General features: G+C 46.5%; 1 protein-coding gene across 1 annotated transcript in view; it reads left to right on the top strand.

The window, feature by feature from the left end:
• The window catches only part of MAP4K1 (mitogen-activated protein kinase kinase kinase kinase 1), a 136,967-nt gene extending 127,428 nt beyond the window's left edge, over positions 1-9,539 (top strand). Inside the window, 4 exon segments of the mRNA XM_030218380.1 lie at positions 4,430-4,519; positions 6,690-6,760; positions 6,972-7,027; positions 8,447-9,539. Coding sequence (XP_030074240.1) covers positions 4,430-4,519; positions 6,690-6,760; positions 6,972-7,027; positions 8,447-8,516 — 287 coding nt within the window. The 3' untranslated portion in view covers positions 8,517-9,539.
• Positions 9,540-15,770: the final 6,231 nt, after the last annotated feature.

The following is a 15,770-nucleotide window of genomic DNA, read 5'->3' as shown; positions in this document are numbered from 1 at the left end:
CCGCAGCGACCACACTTTTTAAATCCACTCGGGACCTTCGAGGACATCGACGGAAAAATCGCGTCGGCGAAGTCAAAGTCGGCAATGGTGGCTAAAATCACACCACGAAAAAACTAGCCGACCGAGCGGCCACTAGGCCGCAACGAGGCGTCCCCGCTGGAAGCGAGGGAAAAGGGGAGCGCGTGCTCCACACGCGCGAAAATCTTTTTTTTTTTTTTTTTTAACAATACAAAGAAAGAAAAGAAAGAGGAACCGAACGGGAATCCAAAGCAACGATCCGCGTAAACGCGGTCGAAAAAATCCGGCGGCTGAACGGAGAGAGAGGCAATTGCACAACTCTCTCCAGTCGCGGAAAAAAAGTAACTGGCGGGAGCGGTCGCGCACGGGCGGGAAGACGGCCGCGCATGCGCGGTGGGCGTGCCCTGCGTGCCGACCGTCCCGCGAAGCTTCTTCCGGTTGGTGGGGGCTGCCGCGGACGTCAACCCAGTCGTGAGAACAAGCAGCCTGCTTGTCCTCGGAGAAACTATGTTACTATCATATCTATGTTATTTGAATGTTCTAAAGCATGCTTATTAGGTGTTTCATTGATATTATGCTGACACCATATCATGTCTATGTTAATGAATGTTCTTCCATGCTGTTAAATGTGTATATTTTAGATATTGTTTCATAGTAGTCCTATTATTTATTTTTATACTTGTATCCCACCTTTACCCAAAGCGGGTAACAAAAAAACATATGTAATAAAAAACAACAGAATACAACAGACAACAATCTTCATATGACAAATAATACACCAACACATTTCATGAACAGTGAGATTATTAGGTTTTTCAATTTGCTGAGGTTCGGTAAACAGTTATATGTCCTGATCTTCCCAGGTAGTAATTAATTAGTATACAGATGCTTTGTTAGTGTTATAATTGATCCATATTTCAGTTACCTGTTATTGGTTTGCTGATTGCACTTTTTCTGTTTCACTGTTCAAGTTCTGACAATAAACCTGTTTAGTTTGTTTACTCTGCTGTCAGGACTGATAAAGAATTCTGGTGGTTTGTGTGTTGGTTCTGTGAGTGTTTTCTGGGAACTGTTGGACCACTGGGAGTGTGGCCTCAGTAACCTAGAAATGATTGGGGATAATTTGAGAGCGGGAGACTCGCACAGAGGCAGTGATGACCCAGTCGGTGGGAAGAGTAGTAGTGTAGCCCACAAGTGACAGGTGCAGGCAGACCTATGCTGTGCTGGAGCTAGACCCTCTAAGTGGCCGTAGGGTAACTCCAGGCAGGTGCTTAAAGAAGGGCATCTTATCAGAGGCCAGAGGGGCCCTTGGACCAAATAGCTGAAGTTGTCTTCCTCAGAGGATCTAGACGGAGTCTTTTGGATCTGCAGATTCTGTGGAGCTGGCTGACACAGGTGTACAGGATGCTCCTTGGCTCCATCAATAACCATCATCACTCCAATGCCAGCTCCTTCTTGAAAAATCTGGATAAAACTGAACAGCCTCCCTGCTTCTAGAAATACCTCTAATTGTTTCTTTGTTTGGTTGTCAAGCTATATATTTTTTTTGCCTTGTTGACAGCTGCTCTTTGCTGCCTCCTTACCCCACCAAGAAGCTGCTGCCTTAGGTGACTGCCTGGTTCTGCCTAATGCTTGGGCTAGCCCTGGTCTGGTCACAAAAAGTGCTCCTTCCACAGAGGTGTTACCACAGTTTACTTTGTGGCATCTGATCTTATGTTTAAGTGAAGTGTTGTCTTGAACATCTGGCCAATCAGTTATTCATCCCTGGAATGATCCAGTCATCCAATCAGCCTTCCATCCATCCATTCATTCTCTAACCATCCATTTGTTTAACCCTTTAGCTGCTTAGTTCATGTATAACTGAGCAATTTCAGATTACATTCAAATTAATTACATAATCCCATCCTTATAGCCCTCTTTCTATCCAGCACTACAATCCTATCAGTCATTTGTTGATCCATCCAACCTTCCATTAATCCAACCATATATCTTTTCAACCAGTTATCCATCTATCTTTCAATCAATGATTCTTTCCAGTTGTCTACCCCATCTTCCACCTGTCCATCCAACCTTCCACCTGTTGTGTATCAATCATTCATCCATCTGTCCTCTCCCACCAACTCATCCACCTATATGTTTTCTTATGCACATGCCCCGGAATCTATAAAATTGGGTGCTGATATTTGGATGCTGATCTAGGATGTGCACCCAATCAGATCAGCTAACAAATTAATTAGTGCCAATAACTGGGCGCTAATTGAATTTGCATTCACATCTTGGTGTGCGCTATTCTGTAACAATGTACGCCCAAATCCCATATCGTGCAACCGAAAATAGGGTGTTGCCACAGGAGGTGCATGAGCGGCTCAGGGGCGTGCTTCAAATTTGTGTGCAGTATTACAGAATACTGGGGATGTGATCCCAAATTGGGAACCATTTATTACACCTGATTTCAGCTGGGGTTATTCCTGATTCTCAAATGTGGGTGCGAAATCGGCACTCAGTGCTGTTCTATAATAAGTACATAAGTACATAAGCATCACCATGCTGGGACAGACCAAGGGTCCATCGAGCCCAGCACCCTGTCTCCGACAGCGGCCAAAAGAACAAACAATTTGTCCCGCCCATCCCAGAAATAGTGAATTTTTCCCATCTCCCAGGTTCGCCCAAATCGGCATAATCGAAAGCCGATTTTGGGCATCCTCAACTGCTTTCCGTCGCGGGGACGACCAAAGTTCACAGGGGCCTGTCGGAAGCATAGCGAAGGCGGGAATGGGGCGTGCCTAACACATGGCCGTCCTCGACCGATAATGAAAAAAAGAAGGGCGTCCCTGACGAGCACTTGGGCGACTTTACTTGGTCCATTTTTTCTTACAACCAAGCCTCAAAAAGGTGCCCGAACTAACCAGATGACCACCGGAGGGAATCGGGGATGACCTCCCCTTACTCCCCCAGTGGTCACTAACCCTCTTCCCACCCTAAAAAAACAACTTTAAAAATAGTTTTTGCCAGCCTGTATGCCAGCCTCAAATGTCATACTCAGCTCCCTGACAGCAGTATGTAGGTCCCTGGAGCAGTTTTAGTGGGTGCAGTGCACTTCAGGCAGGTGGACCCAGGCCCATCCCCCCCCCCCCCCCCCCCACCTGTTACACTTGTGGTGGTAAATGTGAGCCCTTCAAAACCCACCAGAAACCCACTGTACCCCCTTCACCCCTTAGGGCTATGGTAGTGTTGTGGGTAGTGGGTTTTGGGGGGGGTTGGGGGGCTGAGCACCCAAGGTAAGGGAGCTATGCACCTGGGAGGAATTTCTGAAGTCCACTGCAGTGCCCCCTAGGGTGCCCGGTTGGTGTCTTGGCATGTCAGGGGGGTCACCCGGTCAAAAGAAACCAGACAAAAGAAACCAGACAAAAAAGCTCTAAACAAAAAACGTTCCCAACATAAAAGTCCCTGACAAAATTGACTCCCGACAAAAGGGCCTGATGAAATAGATTTATTTTTGAATGGTACGAATTTGAAGGGTACAAAGAAGTGGAGGAGCCATAAATTACTGAGAAATTCCACGGCTTGTCACTTGAAAGTCCTGGCACCTGCCTATGGCTTGACTTCACTATCCACACTTGGTATCTAGTGAGAATCATAAATCTGTTTTGTTGTGGGTGTTTTTTGTATAGGTTTTTTTTTGGAAGGGTTTTTTTTTGTTATGGTCTGTTTTGGTTTTAGTCTGTTTTGTTGGGTTTTTTTTTGTATGGTCTATTATGTCGGAGTGCCGTCAGGGGGATCAGTGCACTATGAATGCTGGATCCTCCCATGACCAAATGGCTTGGATTTGGTCGTTTCTGAGATGGGCGTCCTCGGTTTCCATTATCGCCGAAAATCGGGGATGACCATCTCTAAGGATGACCATCTCTAAGGTCGTCCTAAATTTTGCGATTTGGGCGTCCCCGACCGTATTATCGAAACGAAAGATGGACGCCCATCTTGTTTCGATAATATAGGTTTCCCTGCCCCTTTGCCGGGACGTCCTGCGAGGACGTCCTCAGGAAAACTTGGGCGCCCCTTTCGATTATGCCCCTCCATGCCATACTTTGTAGTATTGTTTGAATATTTTTACTGCTGTAATTGTCTACTGCTTATGTTTGACTTATTCTTGCTGTACACCGCCTTGAGTGAATTCCTTCAAAAAGACGGTAAAAAAAAACCTAATAAATAAAAAATAAAATAAAGTGGGCCTGAAAAATTGGTGGATAGCCAGTTATATCACCCAGTATAACTGGCTTGCCTGATAGCTGGTTATAAGGCATTTAACTGGCCAGGTGCTGATTCTCCCGGTTAAATGCTTTGAATATCAGGGTGGGGTTGGGGGGTACCTTTTTATTTCCATGTTGAAACATTTTTCTCTTCTGCTTTTCAGACACCCTTAGGATTGTAGATCTTCATGGGGGGCTGAGTAAGAAAACATCTGTGCCTGAAGTCATCTTTAATGTCTCTGTGGAGTCAATAGGTAGGTGGGACATAACTGTTATCACATCCATTCCCTTATCTGATCATCAGGGAGAGGATTTCTTCTTCCCCTCCAAGATCACCAGGGAGTGAATCATTTCTCCACAGTCAACAGGGCAAGGCTGAGTATCTAAAAATCTGCTGTGCCTAAATTCTGGGATCCTTTATGAGGATCATCTGCAGAGAAAGAGTTTGGAACAGATGAATTGTTACTTAAAGAACATGTGACATAGAAGCATTTTTACCTGTCAGAGAAAGTGCAGCTCAGATGGATTTCTATTCAATTAAGAATGTATTGCACAGATGGATAAATAAAGGAATGACCCAAGGGTATCTGACACCCTTGGCAACCCTTCAGTTGTGCACCTCCTTCCCCCCACCCTGCTGGGGAAGGGGGATGGGATGATATACTGTCTTTGTGTGGTTACTATCAAAGTAACATATATATATAGTAACATAGTAGTTGACGGCAGAAAAAGACCTGCACGGTCCATCCAGTCTGCCCAACAAGATAACTCATATGTGCTACTTTTTGTGTATACCCTACTTTGATCTGTACCTGTGTTCTTCAGGGCACAGACCGCATAAGTCTGCCCAGCACTATCCTCACCTCCCAACCACCAGCCCCGCCTCCCAACCACCAGCCCCGCCTCCTAACCACCGGCTCTGGCACAGACCGTATAAGTCTACCCAGCACTATCCTCGCCTCCCAACCACCAGCCCCGCTTCCCACCACCGGCTCTGGCACAGACCGTATAAGTCTGCCCAGCACTATCCCTGCCTCCCACCACTGGCTATATATGCACTTATTTTGTACCCGGGGCAATTGAGGGTTGAGTGACTTACCCAGAGTCATAGACAGCTGCAGTGGGAATTGAACCCAGTTCACCAGGATGAAAGTCCGCAGCACTAACCCTAGGCCACTCCTACTCCCTACCCCAGGGCAACTCAAGGCCTTCCCCTTACCCACCTCACATCTAGCATCTTTCCTTCCCTTCTGTAGCCCAACATTTCCCCTCCCCTCCCCCTCCCCCTGTGGTGTCTCACATTTTCCCTTCCATACCTCCCCCCACATGGTGTCCAGTACATCTCTCCTTCCCTATTTTCTTCCCCCCCACCCTCAATGACATGGGTCCAACATCTCTCTCCTTCCCTTCCATCCCTCCTCCATGGTGTCCAGTATCTCTCTCCCTATTCCACCCCTCCATGGTGTCCAGTATCTCCCTATCCCCCACCCCAAGGTGTCCAGCATCTTCCCTTCTCTACCTCCCATCTTGGAGCACTGACTTGTCAGTTAGTGTACCAAGACAACACTCCTTGTACCTGGCAAGGGGCATTGAGCTTCTGCGTGTACTCAAGGCCTACTGGTTCCCACCGTTCTCAAACAGGAAGTTTGGAGGGGGTGGGGCCCATCAGGCCTTCAGCATGCACAGATGCTTACGAATCTGCACTGGGCATGACAAGCATTGTGTTGGTAAACTGACTGACCTGCCAGTGCTGCTATGAAGGAGGTCAGGAAGGGATGGGAAGCCGCTTAATAACATGGGAGAAGGATTGGGAGATACTGAATATAGAAATGTTGATTGCTGTAACTGTGTTGCCCCACAAATTGTTTTCACAAAGGACAGCTATGTTGCTTATACAATATAATTTCAAGTACTCTTATCCCACAAATAAAACAAATAATTATTATAAAAATATATATATTAAATGGAAATGCCCTCAGAGTATTCCAGTCACTTATATGGTATCCACCAAGGAACGCCTCAAAGGTGAACATACATTGGAAGTTACATCATTGGCCTACCACCACACCACAAATTAATATAAGGTGTTAAAGTGTCCAAAAAATTTCAAAAATCAAAATCACAAACAAAATATGTATAATATATTAGAATAAAAGACTACTGAAAAATCACTTATCTTTTTTATGTGCACTCCGTGTCAACGTAACATTTTCATGCCCTCAAAAAGAGAGTTTATTTCTCTCAAGAACTCTCTTATCGGTGCCCCTATATTGTATTAGCAACGTACCTGCCATTTGTGAAGATTATTTGATGGACAGACTGGTATGATTTAGAAATATATGATATAGGCAACTACTAGGGTTGGGCCATTCCTGAATAAATGATTGCTGTTTACCCTCCTGATTCAGATATGCTTTGTTGTAGTTCACAGACAGAATGGCATCCATGTTTTCTGGAGGCATGGCGTGCAGGTGCGGCAGCTGTGCTCTGCAGCGGTAAGTGTGCAGGTGTGACAGGGCTTATGGGTAACAGATAAGTATCTGGTCTGCTTACTCACTACCAGAGGGAATGCTGAGAGCACGGGGTAAGAGATTATGGGTAATGGATCCCTCTGTACTGATGCCGGTGCTTGCACAGCTCCATAGGATGTGTGTAGAAGGGAAGTCATGCTGACCCCAAATCACCCAGACCTCTTTTCTGCTGCAGGTGCTGGAAGAGCTTCAAGACCAGAGCAGAGCATTCAGGCTCCTGGGATCTGACAGGTAATTTTTTGCCTCGACCCATCTCACATGTCCTCTGACATCCTCAGAGCTGCCAAGGGAGTCAGCCTCTGGAGCGGGAGATTTAGGGCCAGCCAATAGCTCCGCCCAACCTATCCATAGCTTCACCCTGAATCACCCACAGCTCCACCCAGAACCACCCTCAGCTCTGCCCACAACCACCAGCCTCCCTTTCCAGTGACAGCAGGAGACACCTTGTAAAACATCATTTCCTGCTGCTGCGAGACCAGCGGCAGCAGGAGTTGATGTTTAATGAAGGCATTTCCTGCTGTCCCTGGAAAGTGGAAACGGAGATCCCAGCACTCCGGTGGGAGATGACTTGCAAAAGCGGGAGACTTGGCAGGTCTGCACCCTTCTCACTTGTCACAGCACATCCCCTAAAGGCCCACGGGTTCATGCACAAGCATTATTATGGGAAAAATTGAGAAAATGGGGTTACAAATAGACCCCTGACTGGTTTAAAAGCTAATCGGATGGGACAGATGAGTAAAGGCAAGATGTATGAACTGGAGTTTAGGTTTGGGGGTAATGCTTACAAATAAATTATGTCTTAATATCTTAGGGATTAAAAGGCAGAGAGAGAGGATACAAACATGTGCTATGTGTTTCTGCCTGCAGGTGTGTGTGTGTATGTGGACACGTCTGTGTCTGTTACAATATGTGCATGTGTGTACATTCCTGTAGGCCTCAGCACCTGCATATTTTATTTATTAAAATTTTCACCTTCCCAGTACTGCCAAACACAAAACAGGGGAAAAAAAAAGAGAATATTTCCCTTTTTTCTTTACAATTGAATAATAATTTTTATCTTACAGCACCTAACTCCTAAAATTCAGCTAAACACTCATGACATAGTGGGCCTGGGCCCTCCAGCTTTGGGCTCGCTCAGGCCCACAAAATTGTGGCACCCTTGTTAAGGCTGGTTAGCATCCCCAAGCCCCGCTCGCTGAAGAGGTCCTACTCTGGTGGCCAAGAACACTCCTGTACTCACTGTGCTGGTTCACCCCCCCCCCCCCCACGCATGCTCAGGTTTTGCACATGTGCAGGAGGAGGAGGAGGGCTACTTGGTGGTGGCCTATAGAGAATGCCTCTGGCTGTGGCAAGTATGGGAAAGTTCTGGACTACCAGAGCAGGACCTCTTCAGCTGGCAGAGCTTGGGGGTCTCCGCCAGCTCAGGTATTTACTGAATTTGGGGGAGGGGCAAGGAAACTAGAGAACCTTAAACAAACTTCTATAAGGAAGGTAACGAGTTCTGTAACCTATCAGAACTCATAAGGAAGGGGCCTGCTCACAAAATGACCTATGCCTAGTTCCAGTTCACCTCATTTCTTTCAGTGGAGCTTCTGTAAGATCATTTTCTTTGTTATATCCTGGTTCTTATGGCTGTTGTTCTCCCTGTAGAATGATTGTGGTAGAAACAAGGCCAGTGGATGAGCCTGGTGCAACGAGCAACCTCTACATACAGGAGTAAACCCTCATTCATCCCCGGCTGTTCCCCAGGAATGAATCGCCAGTTCTTCTATCACAAGAACCTTTTTCTACACTGGAGACAGAGACTTAAACCAGAAAAAAAGGACTGAAAACCTTAAGATATCAGCCACTTTTCTCTCTTCTCTCCAGTCCATCACATTATGTCCGAACCCTTGTTTGCACCTGTCCAGAATATGGAGGCAGCCATCATATGGAAAGAAGACCTTTCTCCCTAAAATTACAGAGTGATCTGTTTGGCAGTAGAATGGGGAAGAAGAGACAGTACTTCAGAAGCCCCCACATCCCTCAGCAACATCCACATACATTTTGTCTGGCACAACAGATTCCTTCCACTGGTGGGAGTAGCATTCACTCATAGACTTCCACCTGCATTTTCCATCCCTGCCCTGCCAAGACCTCAGCATATCTCTGCCAGAGACTCCCATTCTTCCATTCGCTTTCAAAGGCGATGAGGTCACAGTTAAATTTCCTCTGATGTAACAGTGAAGTCCCGGGGAAGGGGTGTGGTTTTTGGAAGTTTCCTTGTGATGTCACAGAGACCTTGCAGCAATCAGCTCAAAGATGGCTGGCTACTATGAAAAATTACACTGTGATCTTCCTTTAGGCTGATAAGAGGGAGTTGGAGTCCAGGGTGTATGCTGGGGCCATTCATAAAGTGGAAGGGGATATAGGGGTGGGGGAAAGATGGTGTAATAAAATGCAATGAAACTCTGAAGCTATAAAAAAAAGATTCTTACATTTTTATTATTATCGTTATTGTTATGGGTTTTAACACTGTCAAAATTCTGCCTTCTCTCCAGCGGTTGTCTCCATGACTAGCGTAGGGAACCTCTTATGAAATGGCGAGGGCAGCCCTAGAGGTTCTACATAGAAATAAAAAGAAGAGGGTGTTAACTTGACTTTAAGCAGGAAGAATTTAGAAAAATGTCACAACCATTGCATATACAGATAAGAGACTTGCAGGCTCATTTTCGAAAGAGCTAGACGTCCAAAATGTGACATAAATCAGCACTTTTACGTCCATCTCTCAGAGATGTCCAAATCAGTATAATCGAAACCCAATTTTGGACGTCTTTATCGGAAGTCCGTCGCAAGGACATTCAAATCTCAAGGGGGCGTACTGGAGGCGTGGTCGAGGCTGGACTTGGGCATTCCTAATACTTGTATGTCTTTGAGCCATAATGGAAAAAAGCAAAGACGTCCAGCACTAAAACTTGGACGTTTTCACCCAGACCTGTTTTTATTATGAATAAGACACAAAAAGGTGCCCGAAATGACCAGATGACCACTGGAGGGAATCAGGGATGACTTCCACTGATTCCCCCAGTGGTCACTAATCCCCTCCCACCCTCAAAAAACATCATTAAAAATATTACTTGCCAGCCTCAGATGTCATACTCAGGTCTATGACAGCGCAAGCAGGTCCCTGGAGCAGTTTTATTGGGTGCAGTGCACTTCAGACAGGTGGACCCAGGCCCATACCTTAACATTTGCGGAGGAAACAGCGAGCCCTCCAAAACCCACCAGAAACCCTCTGTACCCACATATAGGTGCCCCCTTCACCTGTAAGGGCTATGGTAGTGGCATACAGTTGGAGGTAGTGGGTTTTGGTGGCTCAGCACACAAGGTAAGGGAGCTGTGTACCTGGGAGCATTTTATGAAGTCCACTGCAGTGCCCCTTAGGGTGCCCGATTGCTGTCCTGGCATGTCAGGGAGACCAGTGTACTGCAAGTGCTGGCTCCTCCCACATCCAAATGGCTTGAATTTGAACGTTTTAGACTTGAGCATCTTTGTGTTCGAAAATGGCCAAAAATCAAAGACGTCCAAATCCAAGGACGTCCATGGTATTTTCGAAAACAAAGATGGACGTCCATCTTTTTTTGAAAATGACCTTTTCCCTGCCTCCGAATTTGGACATTGTACAAAGACGTCCAAATTCCAGCTTAGACGTTTCTTTCGAAAATGCCCCTCATGGTGGACAGGGGAGAGAAAATGCTAAAAGCAAACAGGCAAAAGTCTAAAAGACATGTGGTCAATGTGTATATTTTAAATAAAATTGGTGGTTTCCACAAATAAAGTATTTATAGCCCTACAAAAATCAATTCAAAAGTATAAGGCAATAAGGTTAAGTTAGTAGATGTGCTGGTTATGGATTTTAGAGTCCCTGGCTCTGCAACTCTCCTCAGTTATTTTCCTAATCCCTGTTGGGTTCCCAGGCGTGTACATCATGTCTCTGTACCACTTACTTTGTTTCTGCAACAAAAATAGCAAATGCCCACAACAATTATAATAGTTGGCATTTTAAGTAGGCATCAACAGTGAGGGCCGAGCCGGGCTTGAGGTAGGGCAGCCACAACTACTGCCCTCCCCCTACTCAGGTGCAGCCGCTGCAGCCACCACCGGCCCCCCCACTTGGGCTGCCCCCCCCCCCCAATTTGGTCGGTTACTGCCCCCCCTACCTTCCTGCATCTGCTCCTCCCTCGGTTTGTCACTCTCTCTCTCCTGTGTGCTGGACCAGGATATCGTGTTGATGTAATCACCCGGGTCCTGACACACAGGAGCAGGAGAGAGACAGACCTCGGCCCTTGGAGGCTGGGTCTGAGGAATCTTGCCCCTCTCCTTCTCGGTGGCCCTGCAGCAGTGTGTGTGGGGTTATTCAGTGCTTATCAATATTTTTGTGGGCGTGACTTCATGATGGTAGCCAAATAAAACTGTGTGACTCTCCAGAGATGCAGAATAATGATGCACCTATGGAGAACCCACCCAGGTCATCACCCAAAATATGGGATGCAGACCCCCAGTTTGGGAAGCTCTTGGTTAAACAATATCCATACTCCCTTGGACCTCTAAAATGGAACAGTGTAAATAAATCCCCTAAGCCAATGGTTCTCAATCCAATCAGCAGGACACACCTAGTCAGTCACATTTTCAGGATACCCATAATGAATATGCATGAGGCAGATTTTTATGCACTGCTTCCAAATCTCTCTCATACGTGAAGGGGCATAATCGAACAGAAACGTCTATCTCCATGGGCGTTTATCTCCGAGAACGGGTCCGTGAAGGGGTGGACCGAACCGTATTTTCAAAAAACATGGACGTTTATCTTTTTTTGAGCTGGGCGTTTTTGTATTTCAGCGATAATGGAAACCAAAAGCGCCCAGCTCAAAAACGAATAACTCCAAGACATTTATTCGTGGGAGGGGCCAGGATTCGTAGTGCATTGGTCCCCCTCACATGCCAGGACACCAACCGGGCACCCTAGGGGGCACTTTTACAAAAAGAAAAAAAAAGGTAAAACAGCTCCCAGGTGCATAGCACCCTTCCCTTGGGTGTTGAGCCCCCCAAATCCCCCTCAAAACCCACTGCCCACAAGTCTACACCATTACTATAGCCCTAATGGGTGAAGGGGGGCACCTACATGTGGGTACAGTGGGTTTGGGGGCCAGTTTGGAGGGCTCCCATTTACCAGCACAAGTGTAACAGGTGGGGGGGATGGGCCTGGGTCCACCTGCCTGAAGTCCACTGCACCCCCTAATAACTGCTCCAGTGACCTGCATACTGCTGCCAGGGAGGTGGGTATGACATTTGAGGGTGAAAATAAAAAGTTGTGAAACGGCATATTTTGTGGTGGGAGGGGGTTTGTGACCACTGGGGGAGTCAGGGGAGGTCATCCCCGATTCCCTCCAGTGGTCATCTGGTCATTTAGGGCACTTTTTGGGGCCTTATTCGTGGAAAAACAGGGTCCAGGAAAAGTGCCCTAAATTCTCGCTAAAAACGCATATTTTTTCCATTATCGGCGAAAGGCGCCCATCTCTGATCGGCCGATAACCACGCCCCAGTTCCGCCTTCACCACGCCTTCGACACGCCCCCATCAACTTTGTCCGCATCCGCGACGGAGTGCAGTTGAAAACGTCCAAATTCGGCTTTCGATTATACCGCTTTATTCGTTTTTGTGAGATAAACGTCTATCTCCCGATTTGGGTCACAATATAGGCGTTTTTCTATTTCGATTATAAGCAGGATAGTCATCTTGGATATGTTGAAAACCTGATTGGCTGGGTGTGCCCTAAGGACCAGATTGAGAACCCCTGCCCTAAACTATGACGTTATGTATATTGGGAATATTTGCTTTCTTCTTCAAGAAGACATTCAAAATTAACAAGACATACCACTTGTCTGAGAGGTGAGGGATGCATCTGGGAGTAAGAGCTTTTCCATCACAGCTTTGGGTTTTGTCAGATGTGAAAATGGGATGCGCCTGGGTCACAGACCCCTTCTCATGAGTTCTCTTTCTCTAGACAGCTGGAATCCCAAGAATGAACCTCACTCATTAGGGTGTATTGGGCATGATCTCAGACCCTCAAATTTACTGCTAGCATTGTTCTAAAGCAGAGCTTACCAATCTTTTTTTCAGCTGCTACCCCATGGTCACATCCGCAGTGCTCACAGCAACCCTGCCAAAGTGCATCGGAATGACAAGCCTGTGTAGTTCTGGTCACCACTTTGGGAAGCCCTGCTCTAAAGCTTCCTTGTCTGGACCCATGCAAGGATACTAAGCAGCTTTGTACCTCATCTTCCTCCTGCAATAGAACCTTTCAAAGAGATAAGCAAGACTAAGGATCTTCGGGGCACAAAGCCCAGGAAGTGCAAACACACTGATGCTCCAGACCCTTGTTGTGGTAACAGGACATAAGAACATAAGAGTAGCCATACTGGGTCAGACCAATGGCCCATCTAGCCCAGTATCCTGTTTTCCAAACAGTGGCCAAGCCAGGTCACAAGTACCTGGCAGAAACTCAAATCGTGGCAGCGCTCCATACTACAAATCCCAGGGCAAGCAGTTGCGTCCCATTTTTGTCTCAATAGTAGACTATGGACTTTTCCTCCAGGAATTTTGTCAAACCTTTTTTAAACCCAGATACGGTAGCCGCTGTTTCTATAGTTCTGTGGTAGCTGGAAGGAGACGCAACAGGTCAATCATATCATCCAAAGAGAGTTCATTCCCCAATGACAGAGCTAAGCCCACTGTGGCCCAGAACCAGTCCCGTTTCCCAGTTAACTGTCAAGGCTATAGTCCACCACACCCCCTTGCAGAGTTTGATAATGAAACTCAACAATTATGATAACCCACCACCATTCTCCCAGCCAAGCATGTAAAGCATATAACGGAATCTAAGGATATTTACTATGTCACTATGTAAGAATAGAGCAAAAATTTAAATCTGGCCTTAATACCTTTCACTTTACTAAGGTGTTTCATACCGCAGCCTTGATAATCTTCCTCCAGTTTGACACCAGTGAGGAATGGAGTCCTGGGACTTACAGCAGCAGATGCTGGGCAGACTTATACGGTCTGTGCTAAAGCCGGTGGTGGGAGGCGGGACTGGTGGTTGGGAGGCGGGGATAGTGCTGGGTAGACTTATACGGTCTGTGCCAGAACCGGTGGTGGGAGGCGGGGCTGGTGGTTGGGAGGCGGGGATAGTGCTGGGCAGACTTATAATGTCTGTGCCGGGGCTGGTGGTTGGGAGGCGGGGATAGTGCTGGGTAGACTTATACGGTCTGTGCCAGAACCGGTGGTGGGAGGCGGGGCTGGTGGTTGGGAGGCGGGGATATTGCTGGGCAGACTTATACGGTCTGTGCCCTGAAAAGGACAGGTACAAATCAAGGTAAGGTATACACAAAAAGTAGCACATATGAGTTTATCTTGTTGGGCAGACTGGATGGACCGTGCAGGTCTTTTTCTGCCGTCATCTACTATGTTACTATGTTAGTTGTGCTTCCACCTTTCTATCCCTTGTCTTTCCTGTCATCATTGACTGTTTTTTTGTTTTGGATTTTCCTCCTCTCTCCTTCATTAATTACCTCTGTCTTAATATTATTTTTTGTAAACTGCTTAGATGTTTTTTTAATAATAGGTGGTAAATCAAATAAATTTGAAACTTGAAATAAATGGTATCAAGAGGTGAAGATATTCTTGGGTTTGAACGCAATGGTATTATGGTATTGATCCAAGATTCCATTGTACAGTAACATAGTAAGTGACGGCAGATGAAGACCTGAATGGTCCATCCAGTCGGCCCAACAGTCATATTCATTATCAATTCAAGATTAAATCAACAATGAATGTGATATTATATACTTGATCATGGTATTTCTTTGGGACATAGACAGTAGAAGTCCACCCAGCTCTGTCCTTATGTTGCAACTACTGGCGTTGCCGTCAAAGTCCACTCCAGCCTATCTGAATCCGTGTTGTCATTTGCGGGACACAGACAGTAAAAGTCTGCCCGGCCCTGTCCTCACGTTCCAAATATAACTGCCTATATGAGGTTGGCAAGGTGACATTTTGCCGACTGCCCTGTTTATGATACCAGTGTTTAATCATGCAGAAGTTTAACCTGCGCAGTGCCAGATACAACTCTGGCCACCTTGTTGGGAAGACTGGATGGACTGTACAGGTCTTTATCTGCCAACATTTACTATGTTAGCAAAGACCATGTTCAAAACTTATTCAAATGGGTACATTCTGCTTTACAAAGGTCAAAAAGTTTCCCAGATAAAAACATCTAAAAGTGCTCACCATTCTCCTTTGAGAACAGATGCATAGTTCAGGGGTAAACGTATCCTTGGACTTTGCAGAATAATAAACATATTTTAACTTAGTTTCATATATACCTGGATCTATATTGATCAGAGAGATTAGATCCATCCTCTGCTCAGGGGCAGGGTGCGCATTGCATTTGTACGTTGCTGAGGAACGGGGTGCGCATTAGGTTTGTACATTGCTCTGGGGTGGGGTGTGCATTGGGTTGGTACGTTGCTCAGGGGCGGGGTGTGCATTGGGTTGGTACATTGCTCAGAGGTGGGGTATGTATTGGGTTTGTACATTGCTCAGGGGTGGGGTGCACATTGGGTTTGTATGTTGCATGGGGTGGGTGTGCATTGGGTTGGTACGTTGCTCAGAGGAAAGGTGTGTGTTGGGTTTGTGTGTTTCTCAGGGTGGAGTGTGCTTTGGGTTGGTACACTGCTCAGGGGCAAGGTGTGCATTAGGTTTGTATGTTGCTCAGGGGCAAGGTGTGCGTTGGGTTGGTACATTGCTCAGGAACAAGGTTTGCATTGGGTTTGTATGTTGCTGAGGGGCAGGGTGCGCATTAGGTTTGTACGTTGCTCAGGGGAAAGGTGTGCGTTGGGTTGGTACATTACTCAGGGGCAGGGTGTGTATTGGGTTTG

Source organism: Microcaecilia unicolor, chromosome 11 (genome assembly GCF_901765095.1).
Source record: "Microcaecilia unicolor chromosome 11, aMicUni1.1, whole genome shotgun sequence".
NCBI lineage: Eukaryota > Metazoa > Chordata > Amphibia > Gymnophiona > Siphonopidae > Microcaecilia > Microcaecilia unicolor.
Note: the sequence above shows the minus strand (reverse complement) of the source record. Positions and strands in the feature narration are given on the sequence as shown.